At 36.8% G+C, this 23,531-nt stretch overlaps 2 protein-coding genes across 4 annotated transcripts; one reads left to right on the top strand and one right to left on the bottom strand.

Annotated features, from left to right (window-relative positions):
• The first annotated feature begins 12 nt into the window (after window positions 1-12).
• LOC111811252 (DNA repair protein REV1) lies at window positions 13-12,340 on the top strand. 3 transcript variants are annotated; one of them, XR_002817519.1, is made up of 24 exons: window positions 13-250; window positions 579-723; window positions 1,007-1,122; window positions 1,220-1,296; window positions 1,611-2,248; window positions 2,522-2,665; window positions 2,818-2,950; window positions 3,045-3,133; window positions 3,268-3,318; window positions 3,397-3,600; window positions 3,875-3,994; window positions 5,487-5,579; window positions 6,135-6,194; window positions 6,284-6,370; window positions 6,506-6,589; window positions 6,732-6,804; window positions 7,076-7,144; window positions 8,094-8,192; window positions 9,458-9,748; window positions 9,846-9,901; window positions 10,116-10,693; window positions 10,798-10,858; window positions 11,572-11,672; window positions 11,785-12,340. XR_002817519.1 is itself a non-coding variant. In XM_023698014.1 (24 exons), exons 1-23 carry the CDS (start codon window positions 45-47, stop codon window positions 11,611-11,613), a joined length of 3,516 nt encoding a protein of 1,171 aa, XP_023553782.1. In that variant the 5' UTR covers window positions 13-44; the 3' UTR covers window positions 11,614-11,661; window positions 11,785-12,340. The 3 variants fall into 3 exon arrangements, 1 of the variants encoding a protein (XP_023553782.1); XR_002817520.1 differs by having other exon boundaries at window positions 11,572-11,741; window positions 11,825-12,340; XM_023698014.1 differs by having other exon boundaries at window positions 11,572-11,661.
• A 3,766-nt stretch (window positions 12,341-16,106) lies between these two features.
• On the bottom strand, window positions 16,107-17,691 carry LOC111811300 (transcription factor bHLH113). Its single transcript, XM_023698077.1, has 4 exons — window positions 16,823-17,691; window positions 16,684-16,746; window positions 16,480-16,581; window positions 16,107-16,396 (listed from the first exon to the last, which is right to left on the bottom strand). Exons 1-4 carry the CDS (start codon window positions 17,204-17,206, stop codon window positions 16,256-16,258), a joined length of 690 nt encoding a protein of 229 aa, XP_023553845.1. The 5' UTR covers window positions 17,207-17,691; the 3' UTR covers window positions 16,107-16,255.
• Between the last annotated feature and the right edge of the window lie 5,840 nt (window positions 17,692-23,531).

The following is a 23,531-nucleotide window of genomic DNA, read 5'->3' as shown; positions in this document are numbered from 1 at the left end:
ACTCTACGTTTCCTTCCGTGGCACTCTTTGCTTCCACAGGAGCGATGAATTCTGGTTCGTCTCGCTCGGCTAATTCCTCCGCCCAGAGATCCAAGCGAATTCTCGACAATTCTTCTCCGTCGAGCCCTTCCAGTAGCGGTGCCAACAAGAAGAAACGGATCGACCAGAAAACCCTAGGCGTCGCATGGGGAGCCAATTCCAGTTCATCCTCTCGCTCCTCTCGCAAATCGCCCTTTCCAGATTTCGGAAGGTTTTTTTTTTTTTTTTTTCTCTCTTTGCTTTCACATGTTCGAATTGTTAGATTGGGAGATTGCGGTAATTTGAATTTCACCTTTGCACTTTACTTGGAAGCAAGTTTGGTTAGTTGAATCATATTTCTTGTAACGGATGTTCTACATGAATTTTTTAGTGAATTTTGGAGTGTTGGAGGGCCGTTATCAAACTGATGCTCTATCGGATTATAATTGAATTCGTTTAGCTTCTTAACTGTTGTTGAGGATTTTTTGGTATGACGTGATTAAAACTTATATAGTGTCTTTATCAAATTTTCTCCCTTAAGTTATTTTTTCTGAACACAGCTATATGGTAGAAAAGAACAGAAAACTGCACAATCAGTTTAACGTTGACGCTTCAAGTGCTTCACATAGTGGTACGAACTCCGGAAATCAAATATTTCAGGGCGTTTCTATATTTGTTGACGGTTTCACGATTCCTTCAAGTCAGGTAGTCTATCTAATAATTTTAAGTTGAGCCGTGAATGTAAAGTAAAACTACCAAGAAGTATGAGTTTCAATTTACAATTTTGCACTTGTTTTTTTCAGTTTTTTTAGCAATTTTTAAATCTTTCCTTTGAGAAGGAATGCTCGTGAAAGTTATGTAGAGAACTTTAGACTTTACAAGTTATAACCTTTTTAGGCCTGTCCTTATCTATTATTATTTTCAATTAGAATGATAATCTTGTTGAGCGTTTTGTGGGCAATTGTTACTGACAACAAGTTAAATTCAGGAATTGCGGGGTTATATGTTGAAGTATGGTGGCAGATTTGAGAATTATTTTTCAAGACGTAGTGTTTCTCATATAATTTGCAGCAATTTACCGGACAGTAAAGTAAAGAATCTCAGGTTTGGTTCGTGATAGCTTCATTGTAAAAAAAAAAATTATAGTAGTCTTGTTTTGGTGAAGAATTAAGATAAAACTCTTTTGTTGGTTATAATTCAGGTCCTTCAGCCGTGGACTTCCAGTTGTAAAACCCACATGGATCTTGGATTCTGTTGCTTCTAATGAGCTATTAAGTTGTAAGTTATTGCATTGCTTTTATGTGTGATACGTAAATTTAATTAGTGGATAAATGCTTCAGGAATACATTAGGAAGTATTTAATACCAGGTTGTTGGCACTTGAACAACATCAAAGCTATTTCATTTGTCCCGAAAAAAAAAAAACAAAAGGGTCTCAAATAGAGATGCAAATTAATATTTCCACCCGACAGCTGAAATGGATCACATTTTTTCTGTATAGCTTTGTCCCAATAAACGAAAAGGTCTCCAAGAGAAATGCAGACTAATTTTTGCGCCTGTTAGCTGATATGGATATCATTTGTCTGTTTCTAGGGGTTCCTTACCAACTTGATCAGCTTGTAAGTAATCAACCAAGATTATCAGCATTCTTTTCTATGAAAAAAGGTCCGATGTTGGAGAAACGCAAAATGTGCATGACTACTGAAAAGAACTATGGAACAGAGGATTCAATGTCCCTGGTGGCTGTGAATTTAAAGGATTCACGGTCTGAAGTGAATGAATTGATTGAATCTAGAGCAGAGATGCATTCCGACTCTGAAATGAATCTTCAAGATAATGCAGATACTGAACTGAATGAGAAGCCAAGTGATGATTTAGAGGCTGGCGAATTAAAGGATACAAGTATATCTGATGTAGATGAATCTGTTGAATATGTACCACAAACCTGTGAAAGTTTTGAGATGCTTCCTCGAAATAATGCTGATGTAGAAGTAAAGAAAGAGCCAAGCAACGAAAAATGTGATCATGCAGATGAAGAACCAGGAATTGTTGATGTGGGTCAGAGCAGTGAAGAAAATATATCTAGTTTGCATGGTTTGTCTAAGTCAACTCACAATGATAGCACCAATAATTATTATAGCGATGGATCGTCAAGTTCTTTGGTGGCCGGGTCTTCTAAGCTGCGGCATTCAAATTTTTGGAAGGCAGATTTTGTGGAAAGTTATTTCAAGGTACTTTAGGTTATGCAAGAGTTTTTTCCTACAGAGTGTCTTATTTGATAGTGATTGTCTTACCTACTATACTTTCATTCATGTCTTCTAAATCTCAACGTGTATCAATAGAGGGCTGGTGAACTAGGTCCAACCAGGTGCCTTAGTGAAAAATCAGATGGAGTAGAAAAACTATAGGCCTTGTTTCTAGTATTTATATTATTTCATTACAGTTTGATTTTAACTTTTCACTTTTCTCATTTCATAGACTAAATTTCCATTTTCAATCTGCAGAAGTCTAGGCTGCATTTCATTGGAACTTGGAGAAATCGTTACTATAAGCGTTTTCCACGTTCAGCTAGTGGGTCCAATTCTGTAACTTCTCATATCAGTGGTTCTTCCCATTATCAGTCTACCACTATTATCCACGTTGACATGGTAATTTTTGAGCAATATTGGTCCTTCAATATCTGTATTTTGGCTCTTTACCAAGAATTACTTGATTGAACTGGGGAGTTATTTTTTATTCATCATTATATTTTCGTTAATTCATTTTGAAATATACTAATACCAGTATGCTGCCGCCTCAGGACTGCTTTTTTGTCTCAGTGGTTATTCGAAACAGTCCACAATTTAAGGATAAACCTGTAGCTGTGTGCCACTCGGATAATCCTAAAGGAACTGCAGAAATATCATCTGCAAACTACCCAGCTCGAGGTTATGGTTGGTCTTCTAGTTCTCTATATATAAGCTATAACTCAAATCTAAGGCTTTTCTAGAGTATCAATTGATTCTCTCTTTACCCATGTTTATCAAGGAGTCAGAGCGGGAATGTTTGTTAGAGATGCGAAAGCTCTTTGTCCCCAACTTGTTATTTTTCCATATGACTTCAAGTCCTATGAGGAGGTAAGTGATTGGCTATCCACTGGGTTGGGATTTGTCAATCAGTTTGCTAAGGGAAGATGAAAATCATATTCTACTTCTGACATCTTTCACATACAACGGTTTTTTTTTTTTTTGGCATGTGTGGAAATATGCAGGTAGCCGATCAGTTCTATGACATATTGCATAAGCACTGTGAGAAAGTGCAGGTCTGTTTCAGATAGCATTTCTTGTTGGCAATTCAATGTGATTTGCTTTGTTAACGTCCCAACGCATGTCAAATGCAGGCCTTAAGTTGTGATGAAGCATTTTTGGATATCTCAGGCACAGACAAGGTAGATCCTGAGGTTTTGGCTTCAAAAATTAGAAAAGAAATTTTTGATACAACTGGATGTACTGCAAGTGCTGGAATATCTACAAATATGCTAATGGCTCGCCTTGCTACCAGAACTGCAAAACCTGATGGCCAGTGTTACATTCCTTCGGAGAAGGTAGGTGCTAGGAATTCTTGCACTAAACCTTTATTTGATCAATCCATCATTCCTTACAACACTATGATTCAATTCTTGTTGGATTATTCATTTTGATGTCTAGAATGTTGTATCGTGTATTTTTGTCTTATGAATCACTTCACTATTTTTATGTGCAATCTTGAAGGTAAAGGGATTTGTCCTTTTTGTATGTTATTCAAGTTATACTTCCTTTTATTGTCGAGAAGAATGTATATAAGTTGTTCTTTCTACTCATTCCATTTCATTTTTCTAGGTTGATGATTATTTAGATCCGCTTCCCATTAAGGATCTTCCCGGGATAGGGTGTGCCTTGGAGGAGAAGTTGAAGAAAAGAAGTGTATTTACTTGTGGTCAGCTGCGTATGATATCCAAGGTGGCTCATGACTTGTTTGTTTGGTTACTCGAGGCTTACATTAATGTCAAGGAATTTAGCTTTCTTTATTGCTAGACATATCTAATATTTTTTTGAGTTAGTTGCAATTTTCAAGATGATGTGCCATTAAACCTGTAAACATGTGTCATACACATACTCCTTTCTATTACGTTTCCTATTTAAAAAAAAAACATAATCTGACATTGACTAAAAGTGGTAAATGACTCAGTAAAGGCAAGAACTACATAAGTATAATGCTTTTGATGTAGAATTCAAAAGTAATTATGCGGGCGTAGGCCCAAAATGAATAAACCTCATACCATTATAGAAATATCGAGATGCTTCGCTGTCCTAACTAGTAGAAACTTTGGACTTAACCCTATTGATGGAATTATCAAGTGCCTTACAAAAGAGTGATGAGTGTCGGAGATGTAGTCATAGAGGATCATTAAAAAGATCTTGTATGTCAAATAAAAAATAGTTGTCTCAACAATGTGGTTTGTGGTAACTACCATGGGTTGGCCTAAAGGTTATTGTGACTAGGGAAAGAGTGAAAGAACTTAGAGGGAATGAATTCAAACTCCATGTGTGGATATTAAAATCCTACAAATTTCTTGTCAACCACATGTCCACATATTGTAGGGTTAGGTGGTTTGTTTTGTGAGTTTAGTTTGGATGTGTGGAAACTGGTTGGATATAAATATAAATCAATGTGACTCATGTTAACTGTAATCTATTTATAAATCTATGTGATTCATTTTAGTGTATTACCAAACAAACACTCTACTCTGATAGAAATATTGTTGAAGAGAGTTGGATAGATCTTTATTGGAGGGGAGGATTGTTGAGGATGCAACAAAGAGTAGTTGGTGTGACAAAGATGAGAGGATTATTTCATGATATGATTTGTAGTTGATCCCTTTCAACATATAGGCTTGGGAGAGAAGTGGACTTGGAATGTGATAATTGCGTAAATGTATTGATGAAAATTGTTATAAAAAGATGGTAATGTCTTTAATTTAATGTGATGATTTTGAAAATATTTTATACGTAGGAGATAACTGATCTAGTATTGCATACCATTTGTTTGTATGTTATTACTATCGTTTTCTGTTAATGTTAGGAGACTTGTGTATTTAGGCGCTCCTACTTTGACATGCATATGTTGTCCAGCATGGCAGAGATGTAGGAATTGTTGTCTTTCCTGTCTTGTTTAATTTGTGGCCTGGCGTGAGCTAATGCTAAAAATTATATTAATTCTCTTAGAGCCTTTTTCTATTATTGTTGTACTGTTTAGCAGTTACTCCTCAGTAGTGTCTCCGTAATGGATTTGCTGGTGGGTGGAGATTGATGTAGGGTTGCATGTAGAGGTCCATTTACATCCTAGAGAGTTTGGTTGTGGCTATGCTACGACTAAGTTATTTTGCTGAGTTTGTTATTCTCAAACTAAGTTATTTAGAACGCTTACTTAATTTACTCTCGACATGTCCAGGATTCTCTTCAGAAAGACTTTGGATTGAAAACAGGGGAGATGCTATGGAATTATAGTCGGGGGGTGGACAATCGTGCAGTTGGGTTGATCCAGGTTTGACAGAAACAAAAAAACCACATAATTTTTCTTTAACTTCCAAGTGTTGTTTTGCTGATGTGAACTCGATTTTTTTTTTTTTTTTTTTTTTTTTTTTTTTTTTTTTTTTTTTNGATTTTTCTTTGTTTAAATTACAATAATAGATATATTCCTGCATTGGATTATACAGTACTGAATATACTTAAACCATTCAAAATCTTCATTCTAGGGTAGACAACGCAAATTTATCATTGTGATTTGCGTTGTAAAATGATAAAGGCATTATTATATGTCTATATAAATAGGATTTTATTAGTCTTTTGGTGTCATTTTACTATTGGTTTAGGGCTTCTATTTGTTCCCATTAATGTTACTTCCTATGGAACTATTGAAAACTTTGAAAAAGTCCTTTCTACATAAATCATGATAAAAGATGCATTATTTTGTCTCACTACCACCTTTATATTTTCCAAATAAGATTTGCTCCCAACTGTGGCCTAGTTTTGCTGTCTAGACTTTCTTACATTATCTTAGAATTTTCTATTTTTCATGTTTACCCTGCTTATGGTTCAGGAAAGCAAATCCATAGGAGCTGAAGTGAATTGGGGTGTTAGGTTCAAGGACTTCAAAGATGTGGGTAACGTAAAGGGTTGCGTGTTTACCCATTTTAGACGAAGAAATACATATGAACGATTTAATAACTAATACTTTAGCTATTACAGTGTCAATGCTTTCTCTCGAACCTTTGTAAGGAGGTTTCATTACGATTGCATGGATGTGGAGTGCAGGGACGCACCTTTACCCTCAAGGTAGATTCTCTTTCTTTTGTATTCAGTAAGAAATATTATTGAGTTATTGTTCCTTCAAGATACGAACGAGATTTTTCCTTCTCAATTTATGTGAAAGTGCTATTAGCAATTCTTTTATGTGATGTATTGATTTAGATAAAAAAACGAAGGAAAGATGCCGATGAACCGACAAAGTATATGGGCTGTGGAGATTGTGAAAACCTGAGCCACTCGTTGACGGTATAGTTGTTTGACAAATACCTCCCATTTCCTTTTCATGAATGGATTAGGTTCTATCACCATGTTCATCCTATTGTATAATGCTTATTTATTGTTAGTGTGAACTTTGGCCACTAAAGTTCTAAGTTTTTGATTGTACTAGGTTCCTGATGCCACTGATGACCTGGAAATTCTTCAGAGGATTGCAAAGCAGCTTTTTGGGTTTTTTGTCATAGGTAAACTAGGCGTAATTATGATTTTTCAGTTAATGGTAACATTTCTGCTTGCCATCCTGAACCACAGTGTCATTAATATATTATATTATTTCAGCAACATTTCTAACATTAAGTTGGCATAAAAGTAATACCGTTAGCTTCTTTCCCCATATATTTTAAATACTTTCTAGTTTTCCTTACCTTCTGGACTGAAAGATGTGCCTTTTTTAATTGAGTTAAATACATATTATTTTCTTTAAGAATCTCTATGTTATCCTATTTTGTCATGTAGATGTCAAAGAAATTCGTGGTATTGGTTTACAAGTTTCGAAGCTTCAAAATGTGGATATCTCTAAGCAAGGTAAATTCGTCTTATGATTTTCAGATACTATTGATGTTGCTTCTGTGGAAATGAAAATATGTATGAATAATGAAGAGGACTAGAGGGGACCTCAATGGATGAAAACAATTTCAGTGAGCTAATCAGAAACTATTTTACCAAAGAATATTGAAAAAGGGTGCTTTTGGGGAGTGATCCCTCAGTGGTCGACATTGGTTTTGTTAGGAAAGGGAATAATTATCCTTCAAATTGAGACACAAGATCATGTCACTTCCCTCATAAATAGTCAACATTGTTGAGATCTATTAGGGATGTGTTACTGTAGTAACTGAGACGATCTTTCTGAAATTTTTTGGAGAAGATCTTTTACGCAGTCCAAAGAATTCAACATAGGAAATTCATCATCAACCCTTTCCTTTTAGTCAAAGCCTTATTGAAATGTACAGTAGAGGATAATGCTTGGTTGCTTTGTTTGAATAAACGATGTTCCTGAAACCAGGAAAGTGAATTCGAAATTTTATTGAATATTGATAACTTGCTGAATAAGAAAATACTGCAAAATGCTCCAAGTAGTATAGGAAAGTTTTTTACACACCCATTTATTAGATCAACATGAAATCGCTTTGAAACCTGCGATCCATTTATTAACATCTTCATTCCGACACTCCTTCACTAAGCTGTAATTTCTAGATAGGTAGTGAGGGGCTACTGATATCTAATTATATATCTTCCTAGAATCTAATGTATGATCCACTCGAATTATGAAAGAAGCATCCATTTCATATTTAAAATACAAGTAATTAAACAAATGCTTGCAATTTGCAAAAGAAAATAAGGAACTCTTTGCCAAATTTTTATGCATACATTTAATTAAATAATAGGTGGATTATTTTTGGGCTGTTACCTTTTGGCACTTTTTTTTTTTTTTTTTTGGNAAATTGGTTTCATGTGAGTGTGTTTTCTTCTGAAGGGATGAAAAGAAACTCTTTGGACGCATGGCTTCATTCGTCTGGAACGACAAATGTGGAAAATAGTACTGGTCCTTTGGTAAAGGAAAGGGCTAATATAGGTATGGGAGTTCATCTTCCAATGGTCTTTATTTCTTCTCTTTTTTAATTTTAGGATTGATGTACTTCTGTTCTTTTCCACTGAATCGACTCTTTTAAGTTGAAGCAATGATTGGCGGGAATCATGCTAGCTCAACAGCTGTATTTTTCTTTTCTTTTTCCTCCTGTGACATATTGATATGTTTGTGATAGTAATACTATCTGATTTGATGAGATAGGTGGTGGTTAGTGTCATAATCGCACTTGTGTGGCAGCGGGACAGCGATTGTGCGGCACTTGTTCTAATCCATGAACAAGTCAACCGTGTGAAATTTGGACTTTGCAGACAATATTGGCGTATGCTCGAGTCTCGAGTCACGTTTGAGAGAAATGTTTTAGAAAACGTGAGCGATAAAGAAAACAATGTTATAAACTAAAAGCAAGTAGGCAACAACGGCGACTTTGATAAGCATATAACCTGGGTAGGAAGATTTGACAACTAGTCACATCCCCCTATAGTACATTTTTGGGGCATTTTAACCCGATAGGTGTAAACATGGTTTTGGTGACCAGTCATACACTCCCGTATTGACACAAAATAATAGTAAAGGCCTATCTAGCATGAAAGCAAGTAAAAGGAGTTTGGAACGGGCAGTATTGACACAAAATAATAGTAAAGGCTTATCTAGCATGAAAGCAAGTAAAAGGAGTTTGGAACGGGCATGCGGTTATGGACAACACGTCCTGGATAAGCATGACCGAGACATCTGACATGCGGCTATAAGCAACACGTCTTAGACAAGCATGACCGTGATAGTTAGCATAGCTCTTCTAGTCATAAGGATTAGTACTTGCTTACCTCGTGAGCAGTTCAACCCTAGGAATGATCCTAGAAATCTTGTTGTGAGGCATCAGTATTTCCATATTTGCATGTAAGAACTAGGAATTGAGATCAGAAAAGAACATGCAAATATGGAAATGCTGATGCCTCACAACAAGATTTCTAGCATCATTCCTAGGCTTTTCTAATTTGTCTTCTTTACTTGCTCTAGAAGTGTCCCTAGAGGGTTCCATGTATGGATGTGCGTTCATGTGACGCATATAATCTGTGTACCTTAGTTAGGAACCACATTTAACCTCGTCATTCATTTCAAATCTTCGGAAAAGGAACAACGCCTTTTCCTAAGCATTTATGACCACTATCACCGTACTGATCTTTTGCATACGACTCTTTAAATTGGTTTAAAGGTGAAGCATCATTCTTACTTTGTTATAATAATCTTTACAGATAGTGAGAAACAGTGTGACTCTGGAGCTTTAGATCAGTTATCTGCTGATCCTACAAGCCACCTAATTCAATTGGAGAATAATCAGCTCCACTGCGAATCTTTGAACCCGGTTTCAGCTCCACCTCTGTGCAATCTGGATATTGGAGTTATAGGGAGCCTACCTCCTGAGCTCTTTTCAGAGTTAAATGAAATCTATGGTGGAAAACTAGATGATCTCCTAGCTAAAAGCAGATACAAAAGTGAAGCTTTCTCGTCTTCTTTAAGGGTTTCGTCTCAAGGACCAGGAGAAGGTGAAATTTATCTATGGAATAGCTTATTGTCCGGTTTTTGTAACTGATAAAGTTGCTGATTTTTTTTTCTCCCTTTTCTACTGTCAATCAAATGAAGGTGATAGACTTACTTCATCAGATGCCCAAGAAAACAAAACACAGTTGGAAAATAAGGTATTATTTAATGGACACTTTGGAATATATCTCATATTTTTCGTGTGCTATCATTCAGTATTTAACAATTATGCTACAAGTTGATTATGCCTATTTTTTTGTTTGTTGCTTCACTCTTTTTTTAATCTGAATGAACAGTTTACTGGGGTGAGAGAAACACCCTTCAATTCATTCATGTACTTATGTGCTTTTTGGTGTTTTTGGTCCTGTGCAGCACATTGTTGAACGTTCCCCACCTGCACAGATTTCTGGGGAAGGATTGTGCAATGTGGTGACTCCTATACCCACCTCTGGATCTCATAGAATTGATTTACTACCTTCATCTCTAAGTCAAGTAGATCCGTCAGTATTACAAGAGCTACCTGAACCTCTGAGGGATGACATACTTAAGCAACTCCCAGCACACAGGGGAAAAGAGCTTTCTTTAGAACATTCAGTAAAAATTCATCACGAATCTTGTGATGCCACTGCCAGTACGTCTGGCTCAATAGACTCTTTCACGGAGAATGGTCTTTGGTCTGGGAACCCTCCTCTATGGGTTGATAAGTTTAAAGCCAGTAATTGCTTGATATTACAATTTCTTGCAGAGACGTATACAGAGTCGGGGTCACCCGAAAATCTTTATGGGATTTTGCTAAGGACTTTATCTAAATTTTGGCATCCTCCAGTTCCGGAATCTGATGGTTGGGATGGTGCTATTTATGGTTTATGTGAACTTCTTAAGCAGTACTTTAAGTTAAAGATAGAGCTGGACATCGAGGAGACCTATGCTTGTTTTCGTCTTCTTAAGAGGTAATTTTCGTCTTCTGGAATTTTAGACATGACCATGCTCTGATATAATGTTGGAATTACATTAGTTCTAGTCTTCATTGTGTTATCCTTTGTTTTTGTTTCAGGTTAGCGATGAAATCCCAGGTTTTTCTGGAAGTCTTCAACATTATCGATCCTTACATTCAGGTTATTGCCTTAAAATGCTAATTGAGATCTTTGTTTTTTTTTTTTTTTTTTTTTTTTTTTTTTTTTTTTTTTTTTTTTTTTTTTTTTTTNAAGCCAATTTTCATTGTGAATAAAATGAAAGAACATACAAGAAAACAAGCTCACAAAAGGAAACACCCTAGAGAAAAGGGTGTTTATCCAAAGTATTGATTCTTCCATAGATAACCTACCAGACATAGAACTTCACCTTTTTTAACATTTTCACCTTCCGAAAGGAGGCAAGATCTATGGAAAAACCCTCAGGGACTAGGACTCCAAATATACAGTTCTCTTATCCCTTCTAAGTTCAAAGTCTCCCATTAACCCAAAAGATCCTTTCGTCTGCCGTTGGAAAAAATTAATTTTAGTTACAAAAATCTGAAAAATAGTTCTGCAAGGAGAAGGGGTAATCCTTCTAAAAACAAGTTTGCTCCCTCTCGATGTATCCTTAAGATAAGACCCTAGCCTGTGATTCCTCTCACAAACTGCTCATGTAATTCCTTCGATAGAATTGTTCTGTTGGACCTTTCCTTTCTTTTAATATGTCGTTGGAGATGGATATATATTTATATATATTCTGTATTGAAGATACATAATTTAACAGGCTAAATTTTGTAGCTATGGCATCTTTATTTCTTTATTGAAGTTGTTCAATTTTTTCTGTACTAAATTCTCAATGCACTTCAAATCATCAGGGAGCAGTCAATGAATTCTACGGCGGAAGTTTGAAGGTGTAGACCCTTCACTCATACTACGTTTTGACCAGATAGCGTTGCGATGGAAATGTATGTGCAGGGTAAGATGCCTTCAATAATTCAGTGACGCATATTACAACTTGATCATCATTTGACAATCTTTAAACAATGTAAGTAATGTCTTACTTGTTCTTACAATTGTATGAAGTATAGGTTAAATGTTCATAAGTTGGAAGTGCTACCACTCTACTAGGTGATAAAGAAGTTAAGCTGTGGAGAACGAAGTATCTGCTTCTTCAGAAATTTCCTTTGGCATGGTAGTAAAGACAGGCCCAGGCGGTTCCCATCTCACTAAATGAAAAGAAGGTACAATCTCAAGCCCTTCTAGCAAAGTGGATATGGCGCTTCCAAGCTGAAAAAGTGGCACTTTGAGAAGAACTAGTGCGGCCGAATATGGTACCTTCCACTTAAACTTTTTCATTGGTGGGTTTCAGAATTTGTAAGTAGAAATGAACATTAATTGAGATAGAAAGAAAGTCCGACCATAATATTGCCCGATACCCCTGGATTTGAGGTTTGAAGGTCCAGAAATTTGGGAAATATAAATGTTGGGTGGTCAGTCTAATGGCGCGCGGTAAACAAAATCACCCCGAGTGTCCGGCCCATAAAGTATTATGACTTTCCTGGATGAGCTTCTTCCTCAATTCTCTCGTTCTCTAGACATACAATCTGTTTTCTTTTGTTAGTAGAAATCTCTTCTTTGCGTTCATCTAAATCGTGTGCATTATTGTGCGATCCTAACGGACATGGAAATATACCCTACATGTCCAACAAGATAGAAACCCGTGTTAAAATGAGGAATGAAAGAGAGGGAGATGATAGTTTTTTTTTATATGTTATGTGATCATAGAGAATTTTCAACAAACGAAAATTAAAATAAATGACAAAAATGGTGGCAGAAATGGAGACATGAAAAAGAAATAGGAATAAACGTGATTACCATGGAAGGTTGCATTGAATGAAGTTTGAGAATATTTATTTTTCCATTATTATTATTATTATTATTCTTTAAATGCAAATTTTAGTCAAAACGAACAAACATGGGTTCTCATGGTTACATGTATCACACTTCATTTTATTCAAACATGTGTGCTATGGCCGTCCAAGTCCCTATGACAGCAATTTTGTTTTTATTCTTCGTTTCTTTTTCGATTGAATTAATAACTCAACGTACCACTACGATCAAACTTCTAAAACATGGTTAGACATTAAAATTGTTATTACGTGTGTACTATTAAGGGCGTTCATAACTAAATCATGTTTATAATAGTGAAACATTTTATTTAAAAAAATAAATCAGATGTTCCTATTTCAAATAAAAACGTGCTTACATAAGATACTCTCGCTAATATTCTATCTTAACTTTTCTTCGGTTTCTAACAAAATGTTAGCATTAGGAATTTCCTACTAGAACTTAATGCAAAGATTACGAGACCAAACTCTCCTTTTAACATTTTTTACCCGTAACCTAAATCACAACATAAAATAATGAATTTAAGGAGATCTGATTTTTGTTGCTAAAATGTTATTAACTGTTCTAAGAAACACCAAGTCATTACGATCATTTATTGAAAGGGTTGAGAGTGATCGAGAGAGAATCAAAAGGCAGCGAGCGACTGAAAGGAAAAAAATTAAGATGGAGCTGAGAAAAAGGACGTGCGACGACTGCTTCCAAAACGATTTTTTAACCTAACCCTGATCGGGTTTGACTTGGTCAACCCTAATACAGTAATACAAACAACGTGGTTCACTTCTTAACATTTCATAATTCTATTTCTAGTTATTTATTGGTCAAATTTCATTCAAGTCTAATCGTAATAGTTTGAATATTTTCTATTTGAGTACAATACAATTTCTATTTTCTTTTCTCATTGTCCAAACATTTGCTATGTAAGTCCCAACGAGTTAAGATCATAATTGAACTTAAGTTGCGTTGTCTTCATGTTGCACGACCTAAAATTTAACAATTAATGTGAGAGTCTCACATTGACTGGGGAGGAGAACAAAAACACTGTTTATAAGAGTGTGGAAACCTTCCCTTAACAGACACGTTTGAAAGCCTTGAAGGAAAGTCCAAAGACGACAATAATTGCTAGTGGTGGGTTTGGGCTGTTACAAATGGTTTCAGAGCCAAACATCAGATGATGTGTCAATCTTCTCACTGTTCTCCGGAGGGGGTAGACACGAGGCAGTGTGCCAGTAAGGACGCTCAGCCCTAAAGGAGGGTAGATTTGGTGGTGGTCCCACATCGATTAGAGAAAAAGGAACAAGTGCTAGCGAAAACGCTGGGCCCCGAAAAGGAGTAGATTGTGAGAGTCCCACACTGGTGGAGGAGGAGAACAAAACCCCTAGCAAACGAGTTCCTTTTTATTTATTTATTTATTTGAATTCAACAATTATATCGAAAAAGATTGAACCATCAATATTATATCGACATAATAAATTCATAGCAACACATAAATACAATAATATTTATGGTCAATGAGAATCAATTAATTAACCATCCACCACCTACCCATATTTATGTTCTTACATCCATTGACTTGTTTTCCGTTCTAATCCGGTTCTAATCTCTTTCAACTTTATCTTATTTTTTTAAAAAAATTAAGAATATTTAATGTTTATAACTTAATATTAGTGATGCACCGTGATTTATAAATATTTGAACGAGTTATCATCTTGTTACGTATATTGGAACGAGTTAAGACCATAGTTGAGCTAGAGTTGCGTTATCATCTTGTTGCACGAACCAAAATTTAGCAACAAATGAACTCACATGAACCTAGCTCAGTGCACCCTGAAGATAGAGGGTTGAGTTGGGTTAGGTTGTGAACTCTATTTAGATGATGGCTAGGATTATCAACCCAACCAATCGAACCTTCGAGTTGGTTCAAAAGTTTTTTCAGTCTAATCCAACCCAACCAATGTACACTCCCTATGATTCATGACAGTATGAGATCCCACATCGGTTGGAGAGGGGAACAAAGCACACTCGTTACAAGGGTGTGGAAACTTCTCCCTAACAGATGTGTTTTAAAACCGTGAGTCTGATGACGATATGTAACGGGCAAGAGTGGACAATTTCTATTAGCGGTGGGGTTCGGCTGTTACAAATGGTATCAAAGAAAGATATCGAGCGGTGTGCTAGTGAAGACGCTGGGCCATTAAGAGGGTAGAATGTGAGATCCCACATCGGTCGGATAGTGGAACGAAATACTTCTTATAAGGGTGTGGAATCCTCTCCCTAGTAGACGTGTTTTAAAATCGTGAGGCTGATGACGATACGTTACTGGCCAAAACGAACAATATCTACTAGCGGTGATCTTGAACGGTTACAGACTCTAAGATAATAATAAATAAATAAATAACACACCTATGCCCTAAAGTCAAGACACCAAACCTCAACCTTTTCTTATATAAACACTAAGCCTTTCTCTACATTTTCTAATATAATGAAATCCCAGTCTCTCCTTTGTGCTCTTAATGCCATTGTCATCTTCATCTTCTTCCTCTTATTCTCTTCCATTCAAGTCCACTCCTCGGGACCTCTCGAACACGACCCTTCTTCCTCGACTTCTCCGGCGACAAAACTTCATGTACACAAAGCTTATTCCGGTCCGAGCCATCGTGGTGTCGGCCATTGACTGTCCTGAAAGCTTATCTTGTTGTTTGATTCTAGAGTTTTATGCACGGTGAGAATGGTCTTAGCTTTTGTATATCCAAACAATTTTAAAATGGATTAAGATTGTCGCGAATTCAAATGTTTAAATGATCAACTGCATCAAATGATTTTTCAAATTGTCACAAATCTATTGTTCATGACCGCTACTCGTTATTGTTTCATTAAATTTACTTCGTTAAAATGTTCATGATTCGACTTTGGACGCTATAAACCGGTATCGAAATTTCATCCTAGATACATAAGATTTGATTTTGACGACGGTACGATATCAATAAAAATGACTCCTAAACTTGATGAGTCCTGTAATAGTTTCGATCCAGCTCAAAATACCCAAAAGTCGTGAAATAAAAAAGGGCCAATAAATGAAATCATTGTAGATCATAGGCTATCGAGATGGAAAGAACTTGCACCAAACTGTCAACGTCATTTTTGGCTTTTCCTTTATTTAGGTTTTTTCTTTCGAGCTTCCAGTCAATGCTAAGAGAGGTTTCTACACTCTTATAAAGAATTCCGTTCTTCTCCCCGACCAATGTAGGGTCTCACAATCCACTCTCTTCAGGGCCTAACGTCCTCACTGACACTCGTTCTCAACTCCAATCGATGTCGTTCCTCTCTTCAATCAATGTAGGATCTCACATAAGCAGACTAAACTTATAATTTGACGTTTTAATAGGAAACTTTTGAAGCAAACAAAACCCACAAAACAAAAGTGCCACTCATCTCTCTACTCCAAAACAATCATCAAAATAAACAAGTCCGACAACTCAAACCCCAAAAAACAGGAAAAGAACAAAAAAAAAGAACATCTTTTCACATCTATTTCTTTCCCATCAAAAAAAGAACTGTCGATTTACAGCTTCTTCTGCTCTGTTTCTGATTCATTTAACTCAAAAAAAACACCAAAACTATATACACATCAAACTACAAAACCCTCCTTCCTTCTCAGAGCTTCCTCCCCATGGCCATCGCCGGCGACCAAAAGTCCGCCACCGTACAGTTCGCCAAATGCAAGCTACACTCCACCGGAATCAAACACAGCCCTCTCCCTTTCAGCTCCCCCTCCGTTTCCCCATTTCCTCCTCCCTTCAGCGAAACAAAGCGAAGAAATGGCTTAAAATCAAAGAAGAACAGGAAAATGCTCTGTTTTTTTTAAACAGAGTGCTTACCAGCTGATTCTTGTCCAGGTAAGGACTGTACAAGACTTGAATTTGTTCGTGTAAAAATTTGATGTAACCCATTGCCTCGTGAAGAACTGAAGCTGTGTCTGTCTGTTTTGAAGCCATCAACATTCAAAAATTGATATCAAGTTCTTGAAAATGGACAAAAATGTAATGAAATTAGATACTCTGTTTTTTTTTTTTTTCTGCAACCTTGCCGAACGGCGAAACCAATTGTTGTAGCGCTGTGATTCTTTCTCCTAGCTTCTCCTTCTTCTAATATCACCAAAAAAACAAAACCCATTTCATAAAAACAGAGAAAAAAACAAGAACATGGCAAGAACTGTCTGACCTTTGCATGTCCGGCAGAACAGGGAGCTTCAGGTTTGGTCTTTTTTGAAGCTTTCTGGTTCGACAATGGAGCTGGTTTAATGGCGGTTGTTTCTGGGTTTGAACCATTTTTTCTCTTTACGGAATCGCTGCATGCGTGGGCTGATCTAAGTCCCAGCTGGGGATGTTCTTGCTCTTGTTTGGTGCCGAAACAGAGCATCTTGGGGGGGTTTTCAATGGCGAATGATGAAGAAACAGAGTACTCAAAGATTTGGTGATGAACATGATGATGTTTATCAACATCGATATCATCATCTTCATCATGATCTGCGAAGAATAGAAGCTGAGAAAAAGTGGTAGCTGCTGCTGTTTTTGGGTCCCGACCAGAGGATTGATTTTCCGCCATTAATGGGTTGGAAAGAAAACAGAGCCCCAGATAAAAACAGTGTGAAATCGAGCTGCTGGTGTTTTTAGAAGTGTGAAGAACATCAGTGGGAGAAAAAAACGGAAGCTTTTTATGTTTTTTCTTTTGTCTCTGTCTCTGTCTCTGTTTGTGTGCGAGTGAGAAGCAGGGGATTATTGTGGTTTTGGTTAGAAATGGAGTGTGTGGAGGGCTTGGAAAGTTCCGAGATTTTGGTTTTTGGAGCGTTTTGGTCAAATGTTTTGGACCCGAGATGGCTGTGGATTTCGATGTCCGAAGTGGAGGCAGAGGAAGCCATTGTTATTGCCATTGCCACGGTGCTCTGTTTTTGATATGAGGCTCGAAGAACATGAGTTTCTTTTTAATTTGGTTCTTTTGTTTCTACTTATGATCTAATTGTGTGTGTATGTGAGTCCCTTTGTTTGATGATTTGATTCGATGGTTACCGTGAATGATCGATGTGATTATGTACGAGACGGAGAAAATTAGTGGGTATAGGATGTACCAATATGTGAATGAATGAATCGAGGCCATCTTCGAATGATAGCGATTATGAGAATATGATGGTTAAGAAAGACTAAGAAAACGGAAAGTTACTACCAGTATCGACAAGGGGTGTCTTTTTTCTCGGTGACTCGATCATAGAAACTCTGAAGTTAACGTGCTTTGCTTAAAGGAATTCTATGTTAGGTGGTTGTGAGATCCTATATCGGTTGGAGAGGGGAACGAAGTATTTTTTATATAGGTGTAGAAGCTTCTCTCTAGTAGATGCGTTTTAAAACTATGAGGTTGATGACGACACGTAATGGGCCAAAGTGGATAATATCTACTAGCGATGGTCTTATGTTGTTAGAAATGGTATCAGAACCAGACATTGAATGGTGTGCCAACGAGGACGTTGGACTCTCAATGGAGTGGATTGTGAGATCTTACATTGGTTGATTATGAGAACGGAATATTTCTTATAAAATGTGTAAAAACATCTCTCTAGTAGATGCGTTTTGAAACTGTGAGGCTGACGGCAACACGTAACGGACCAGAGCGGATAATATTTACTAGCGGTAATCTCACGTTGTTACAAATGGTATCAAAGCCAGACACCGGGTGGTATGCAAACAGGACAATGGGTCCCAAGTGAGGTGGATTGTGAGATCTCACATCGATTGGCAAGAAGAACAAAACATTTATTATAAAGATATAGAAAACTCTATCTAGTAGACGTGTTTTAAAACTATGAGATTGACGGCGACACATAAAACGAGTCAAAACAAACAATATTTACTAGTGGTGGTCTCAGGCTGTTACAGTGGCATCTTAAGAATTCCACTAAAAAAACATGTCGAAAAAACTCATGTTTATTTGTAGGAACAGTTTTCACTTTTAACGTGAAAAGTAAGTAACATGGTCATGTCGCAGAGACGGAGATAATTCTCACTCTTAGAAGTAAGAAATAAGTAACATGATTATGTCGCACGTGACTAAAAAAAAAATATATATATATATATATATATATATCGGTATCATCATATACTGGATCCGAATTTCGAATCCTAGGCAACGTAGTAAAATAAGGTAATATTATAATATTAGAAAGGGTGAAGTTGTAGTAAAAGAGGAGGGGGGTTGGGGGTGCCGACATTTGGTGGGATTAATTCATAGGATGCCGTGTTTCCCCGACACCTCGACGGTTGAATGCTCTTATTTTCTCTTGCCGCCCTCCGATGTCTCGGCCACTGCCACGGCCCTACCTCCCGCCTGTCCTTACTTGCCTTTTTTTCTTTTTTTTTTTTAATGCAACAAAATCTATATATTTTATTTTTTATTATTTAAGTGAAAAGTTGAAAATTAATTCAAATATAATTTTTCTTAAAATATGATGAAATTTTAAAATAAGTATAATAATAAATGGAAAAACGGGGTCGATCTCGCGATTAAGATAGTCGCGTTAGAGGTCGCGCAGCAGCTTCCCGTGGAGCCTCCTATGGATCATCTGGTCCGCTCGGGGAAGGATTGAGAATTTCCAGAATAAGCATGACGCAAGCCTCCGTCTATGTATCGACTATTGGGCTCATAACAATACTACAATGGACTTATATGTTCGAAAACATCTTAGTTGCATTAACAATCAGTTCATCTTCTTTGCCAGCAAAGCTACAACACTGTTTGATAGTAATCACTCGTGTGCATCATGGTGTTCTCGGGCTTGTTAGTCCTCTTTTTTCCATGGTGTTCCGGCTATACGATGCCATGAATCTCGACAGGTGGTTGTCGATGTCGTGCTCGTCGTGAGGTAACTCAACAGTCTTTTTTTTCTGATCTCCCTCGTTTTCCCTCTATATTATGTTATTCTTCTTTGTCGGTGGATTCTATGAGGTGCGGCTAAAGGTTTTTGGTATCGGAAAAACGTGTAGGGTGAGGGTGCGAGAATTTTGACGTCGTCGGAATTCTCATCCCCTTTTTTCCGGCGGCCTCGTTTTTTTTTTTTTTTAATCCTTGCATTGGTAAAAATAACAATAAAGAGAAACAAATTTATTTTTTTTATACTAAAAATTTGTAAAAATAACAATAAATAGAAACAAATCAATTATTGGATGAATTTTAAAGTAACCGAAGAAAGGAGAAAGAAGATTCCAATAATCGCGGGCCTCCACACGATAACCTCCAAACTCCCTCGATCATTGTATGAATGCGACGACGATCTTTCTTGGCTGCTTCGATCGGTTGCTCCATTTAGGTATTCCACTCTCTTCGTTTTGATTTTTTAGAAGTGATCACAATTTTGCATCGGTTTTTTGTTCTTTTTCACAATTTCTTCACTTCATTCGTTTGTTTGATTTCCAATCCACTCGAGAATAGCAATGCGTTTTGTTTCTCATTCGTTTGTGATGGAATTTTAGTTGCTAAACATGATTTTGTCGATCAACATTTTCGCGGCCTTTGAATTTTATCATTCGATGTGATTTATATGGGATTATCATAGATGAAGAGGATTCACGTTCTTCTTGGATGTGATTTATGTGGATTATCAGTGATTTGAACTTCTATGTGGTGGCCGGGAACTGGCTGAGCTACTCACCAAAGATTCATAACTGCTTCTTTTTTTATTTATTATTAATTTTTTGTAGGTTAAAATAGTTGACCATTTTGATTGTAATGTCCATGAGTTGGTTTATTTAATATATATTTTTCTTTCTTTTCTTTGTTCTTTGTTTTAATGTATGTAGGAATCTCTTTATCAATTCAGTATCTGTTTGGGTTTACAGGGATGTTAGGCATTTTTGTTTTTTTGGAGTTGCTATCATAAGGAAAAGGTGTTTTGAAAGTTTACAATTTCGATTTTATGTTTAGCCATTTGGGTGAAAAGGAATAAGAAGATTTTCAGGAACATGTTTGAATTTTCAAAATGTTTTGGATTGAATTCTAAAAACATAAAGCCTTTTTTCTTTGAGATTTTAGTATTATCCCATGATCTCGATTGCTTTTGTTGTTGTAATTACCTTGTTCAATATGTTTACACGGATTTTATGAAATATAATGTTGAATTTGCATTAGTATAAATGTAGAGTCGAATTGTTTGGTTCTTTGTGTTCAAATTTGGCTCTGTCACTCTTTTCATCATGATTCATGTCGTGAATGACTCGTTGTTGGCATTGATCTTAGTGTATTATTAACGTCTGAGGTCAAATTGGAAGACTCTCAGAAATATTGTAATAAAAATTGTGGGAAGATTTGATGTTGCATATAGAACTTGGTTCTCACCATCCCTTGATTAGGATCTTGTTGCTTGCAGCACCCTGAGCTCGTGGTATATACACCTTTTGAAGTATCTTTATGTCCTCTGTCTTTGGCTGTAAAGATTAATCTCTACACTGTTGGACATTTGTTATACTTGTATTGAAATATGTGATAATATGTTATAAATTCGCGTTATAATTCATGCTTTCAAGCACTGCAGAGGGTATCCATCAGCTCGTGTTATCCTCATGGGTCATTGTTAGGAATCCAAACACAAAAAAGATATGAAGGCATTAAAGATTGTTTTGCAATATCTTATCAGCAGCCTTCTCCCTCTCCCGAAGTGTGAGATTCCACATCGGTTGGAGAGGAGAACGAAACATTTTTTATAAGGGTGTGGAAATCTCTCCTAGCAGACGCGTTTCAAAATCCTAGAGGGAAATCCCAAAAAAGAAAGCTTAAAGAGGACAATATTTGGTAGCAGTAGACTTGGGCCGTTACAAATGGTATCAGAGCCAGACACCGGACGATGTGCCCGCGAGGAGGCTAAGCCCCAAAGGGGGTGGACACGAGGTGATGTGCCAGCAAGGACGCTGGGCCCCGAAGTGGGGGGTGGATTGTGAGATCTCACATCTATTGGGAAGGAGAACAAAACATTCTTTATAAAGGTGAGGAAATCTCTCCCTAGCAAACACGTTTCAAAAACCTTGAGGGGAAGCCCAAAAGGGAAAGCCCAAAGAGTACAATATCTGCTAGCGGTGGGCTTGGGCCGTTACACAAAGTCCCACAATGGAAAATCCTCACCAAAATGATCCTCCTCTTAAGGTGCCCCAACTCCCCTTATTTATTCATAACGAGTACACCACTATTTAATTATCACTATGTCCTTACTACTATTCTACTAACATTCTCCTGGTGGCGAAGGCTTAGGATGCTTAGGCGTACTTTCCAGGGTCCTATTCTAAAGATCCTAAAGTTATATAATCTTATAATTTAAAACTCTTGCTGTCTTTTAGAATTGGTCTTAGTGTATACAAAGCCTCGCCATGGATTAGCGCAGAGTGTGCTATGAGCCGGGTGCCCAATATTTCAGTTTTCAGAAAAGAAAACAAAGGGAAAATGTAACAGGTATTTGATGTAACAGGTAAAAAATTGTTTCAGTTTAGCTTAGTATTTGATGTTCTTGTATTGTTTTTAGTAAAATTTAGATGTAATCTTGTTAATTTTAACAAAATTATGTCTTATTTACTTAATAAGCATCACGCGCCCACCTAATCTTAGTATTTGATGTCCTCGTATTGGTTTTATTAGTTTCATAATACTAATAAAACTAGGTTGGGTGTAGGGGGTCGATCTTTATTTTCTTACTCAGGTAAGTCCACCGCTAGTAGATATTGACCTCTATAGGCTTTCCTTTTCGGGCTTCTCCTCAAAGTTTTTAAAACGAGTATGCTAGGGAGAGGTTTCCACACCCTTATAAAGAATGTTTCATTCTCCTCCTCAACTAATGTGGGATTTCACAATTTTATAAGGGTGTGAAAACCTCTTCCTAGCATACTCGTTTTAAAAGCTTTGAGGGAAAGCCGAAAAGGAAAAACCCATAGAAGATGATATCGGCTAGCGGTGGACAGCCTTGATTGTTACAACTTAGGTCGAGTTATCCATCTTTTTGGTGTTTGTTTGGGGACCTTAGTGCAACTTTGTTAAGGGCTGATATTGTTGACTTTATCAAAAGAGTGCAATCAAGCACTAAATTGGACTCCTCGGTTGATGTCTTTCGAGAAGTCCTAGGTTATCAAAAGAGTGCAATCAAGCACATGTTATTATGTCATTTAAAGAATTTCTAATTACCGAGGAAGAATCAGAAGAACAATTTAGATCACAGGGATCTGAATTCCACTCCACTGCTATACGGGTCAGTTTTGGATTTCATCACTGTCAACCATTTCAATACTAGTATGATATATAGGACATAGAAAATTCTTGGAATTTTTATTTCAAAATTTTTAGACTAATAGTTGTTGTAAGATTCGGGGCGTGGATTGTGAGATTCCACGTCGTTTTAAAAACTTTTAGGGAAAACTCGAAAGAAAAAGTCCAAAAAAGACTATATCTGGTAGCGGTGGGCTTGACCTGGTATTGGACCTGTTATTGGTACTCTTTCTTCGCACTCTAATGGTTTGATTTGTTGGTTGGTTTCAGGATCCATACTTAAAACAATGTCTTCTTTGGAAATTTATGAAGAATCCAATCTAGAATGTTACTGTGGAGTGCTAAGATCCTTTTATTTAGCAGCATCTTAGGATGACATAGCCTTAAAGTTAAGGGCGAGGTTCAAACGAAGAAAGGCTTATGGTGGATACCTAGGCACCTAGAGACGAGGAAGGGCGTAGTAAGCAACGAAATGCTTCGGGGAGTTGAAAATAAGCGTAGATCTGGAGATTTTCGAATAGGTCAACTTTTCAAACTGCTGCTGAATCCATGGGCAGGCAAGAGACAACCTAGTGAACTGTGAGTGTCGTGCAATCGCAAGTCCGCTGCCATCATAGTGCGATTGTTTTTTTTTTTTTTTTTT

The sequence above is a fragment of the Cucurbita pepo genome, chromosome LG15 (assembly GCF_002806865.2).
Source record: "Cucurbita pepo subsp. pepo cultivar mu-cu-16 chromosome LG15, ASM280686v2, whole genome shotgun sequence".
Lineage (NCBI taxonomy): Eukaryota > Viridiplantae > Streptophyta > Magnoliopsida > Cucurbitales > Cucurbitaceae > Cucurbita > Cucurbita pepo.
Note: the sequence above shows the minus strand (reverse complement) of the source record. Positions and strands in the feature narration are given on the sequence as shown.

What these genes read in the sequence shown, in the direction of transcription:
- LOC111811252 (XM_023698014.1), top strand. Translation starts at nt 45, where the DNA reads ATGAATTCTGGTTCGTCTCGCTCGGCTAATTCCTCCGCCCAGAGATCC. An exon ending in AGCACTGTGAGAAAGTGCAG is followed by an intron (nt 3,319 to 3,396) that starts GTCTGTTTCAGA and finishes TGTCAAATGCAG; the next exon opens with GCCTTAAGTTGTGATGAAGC. An exon ending in GTTACATTCCTTCGGAGAAG is followed by an intron (nt 3,601 to 3,874) that starts GTAGGTGCTAGG and finishes TCATTTTTCTAG; the next exon opens with GTTGATGATTATTTAGATCC.
- LOC111811300 (XM_023698077.1), bottom strand. Translation starts at nt 17,206, where the DNA reads ATGGCGGAAAATCAATCCTCTGGTCGGGACCCAAAAACAGCAGCAGCT. An exon ending in GTTCTGCCGGACATGCAAAG is followed by an intron (nt 16,747 to 16,822) that starts GTCAGACAGTTC and finishes TGGTGATATTAG; the next exon opens with AAGAAGGAGAAGCTAGGAGA. An exon ending in ACCTGGACAAGAATCAGCTG is followed by an intron (nt 16,397 to 16,479) that starts GTAAGCACTCTG and finishes GTTTCGCTGAAG; the next exon opens with GGAGGAGGAAATGGGGAAAC.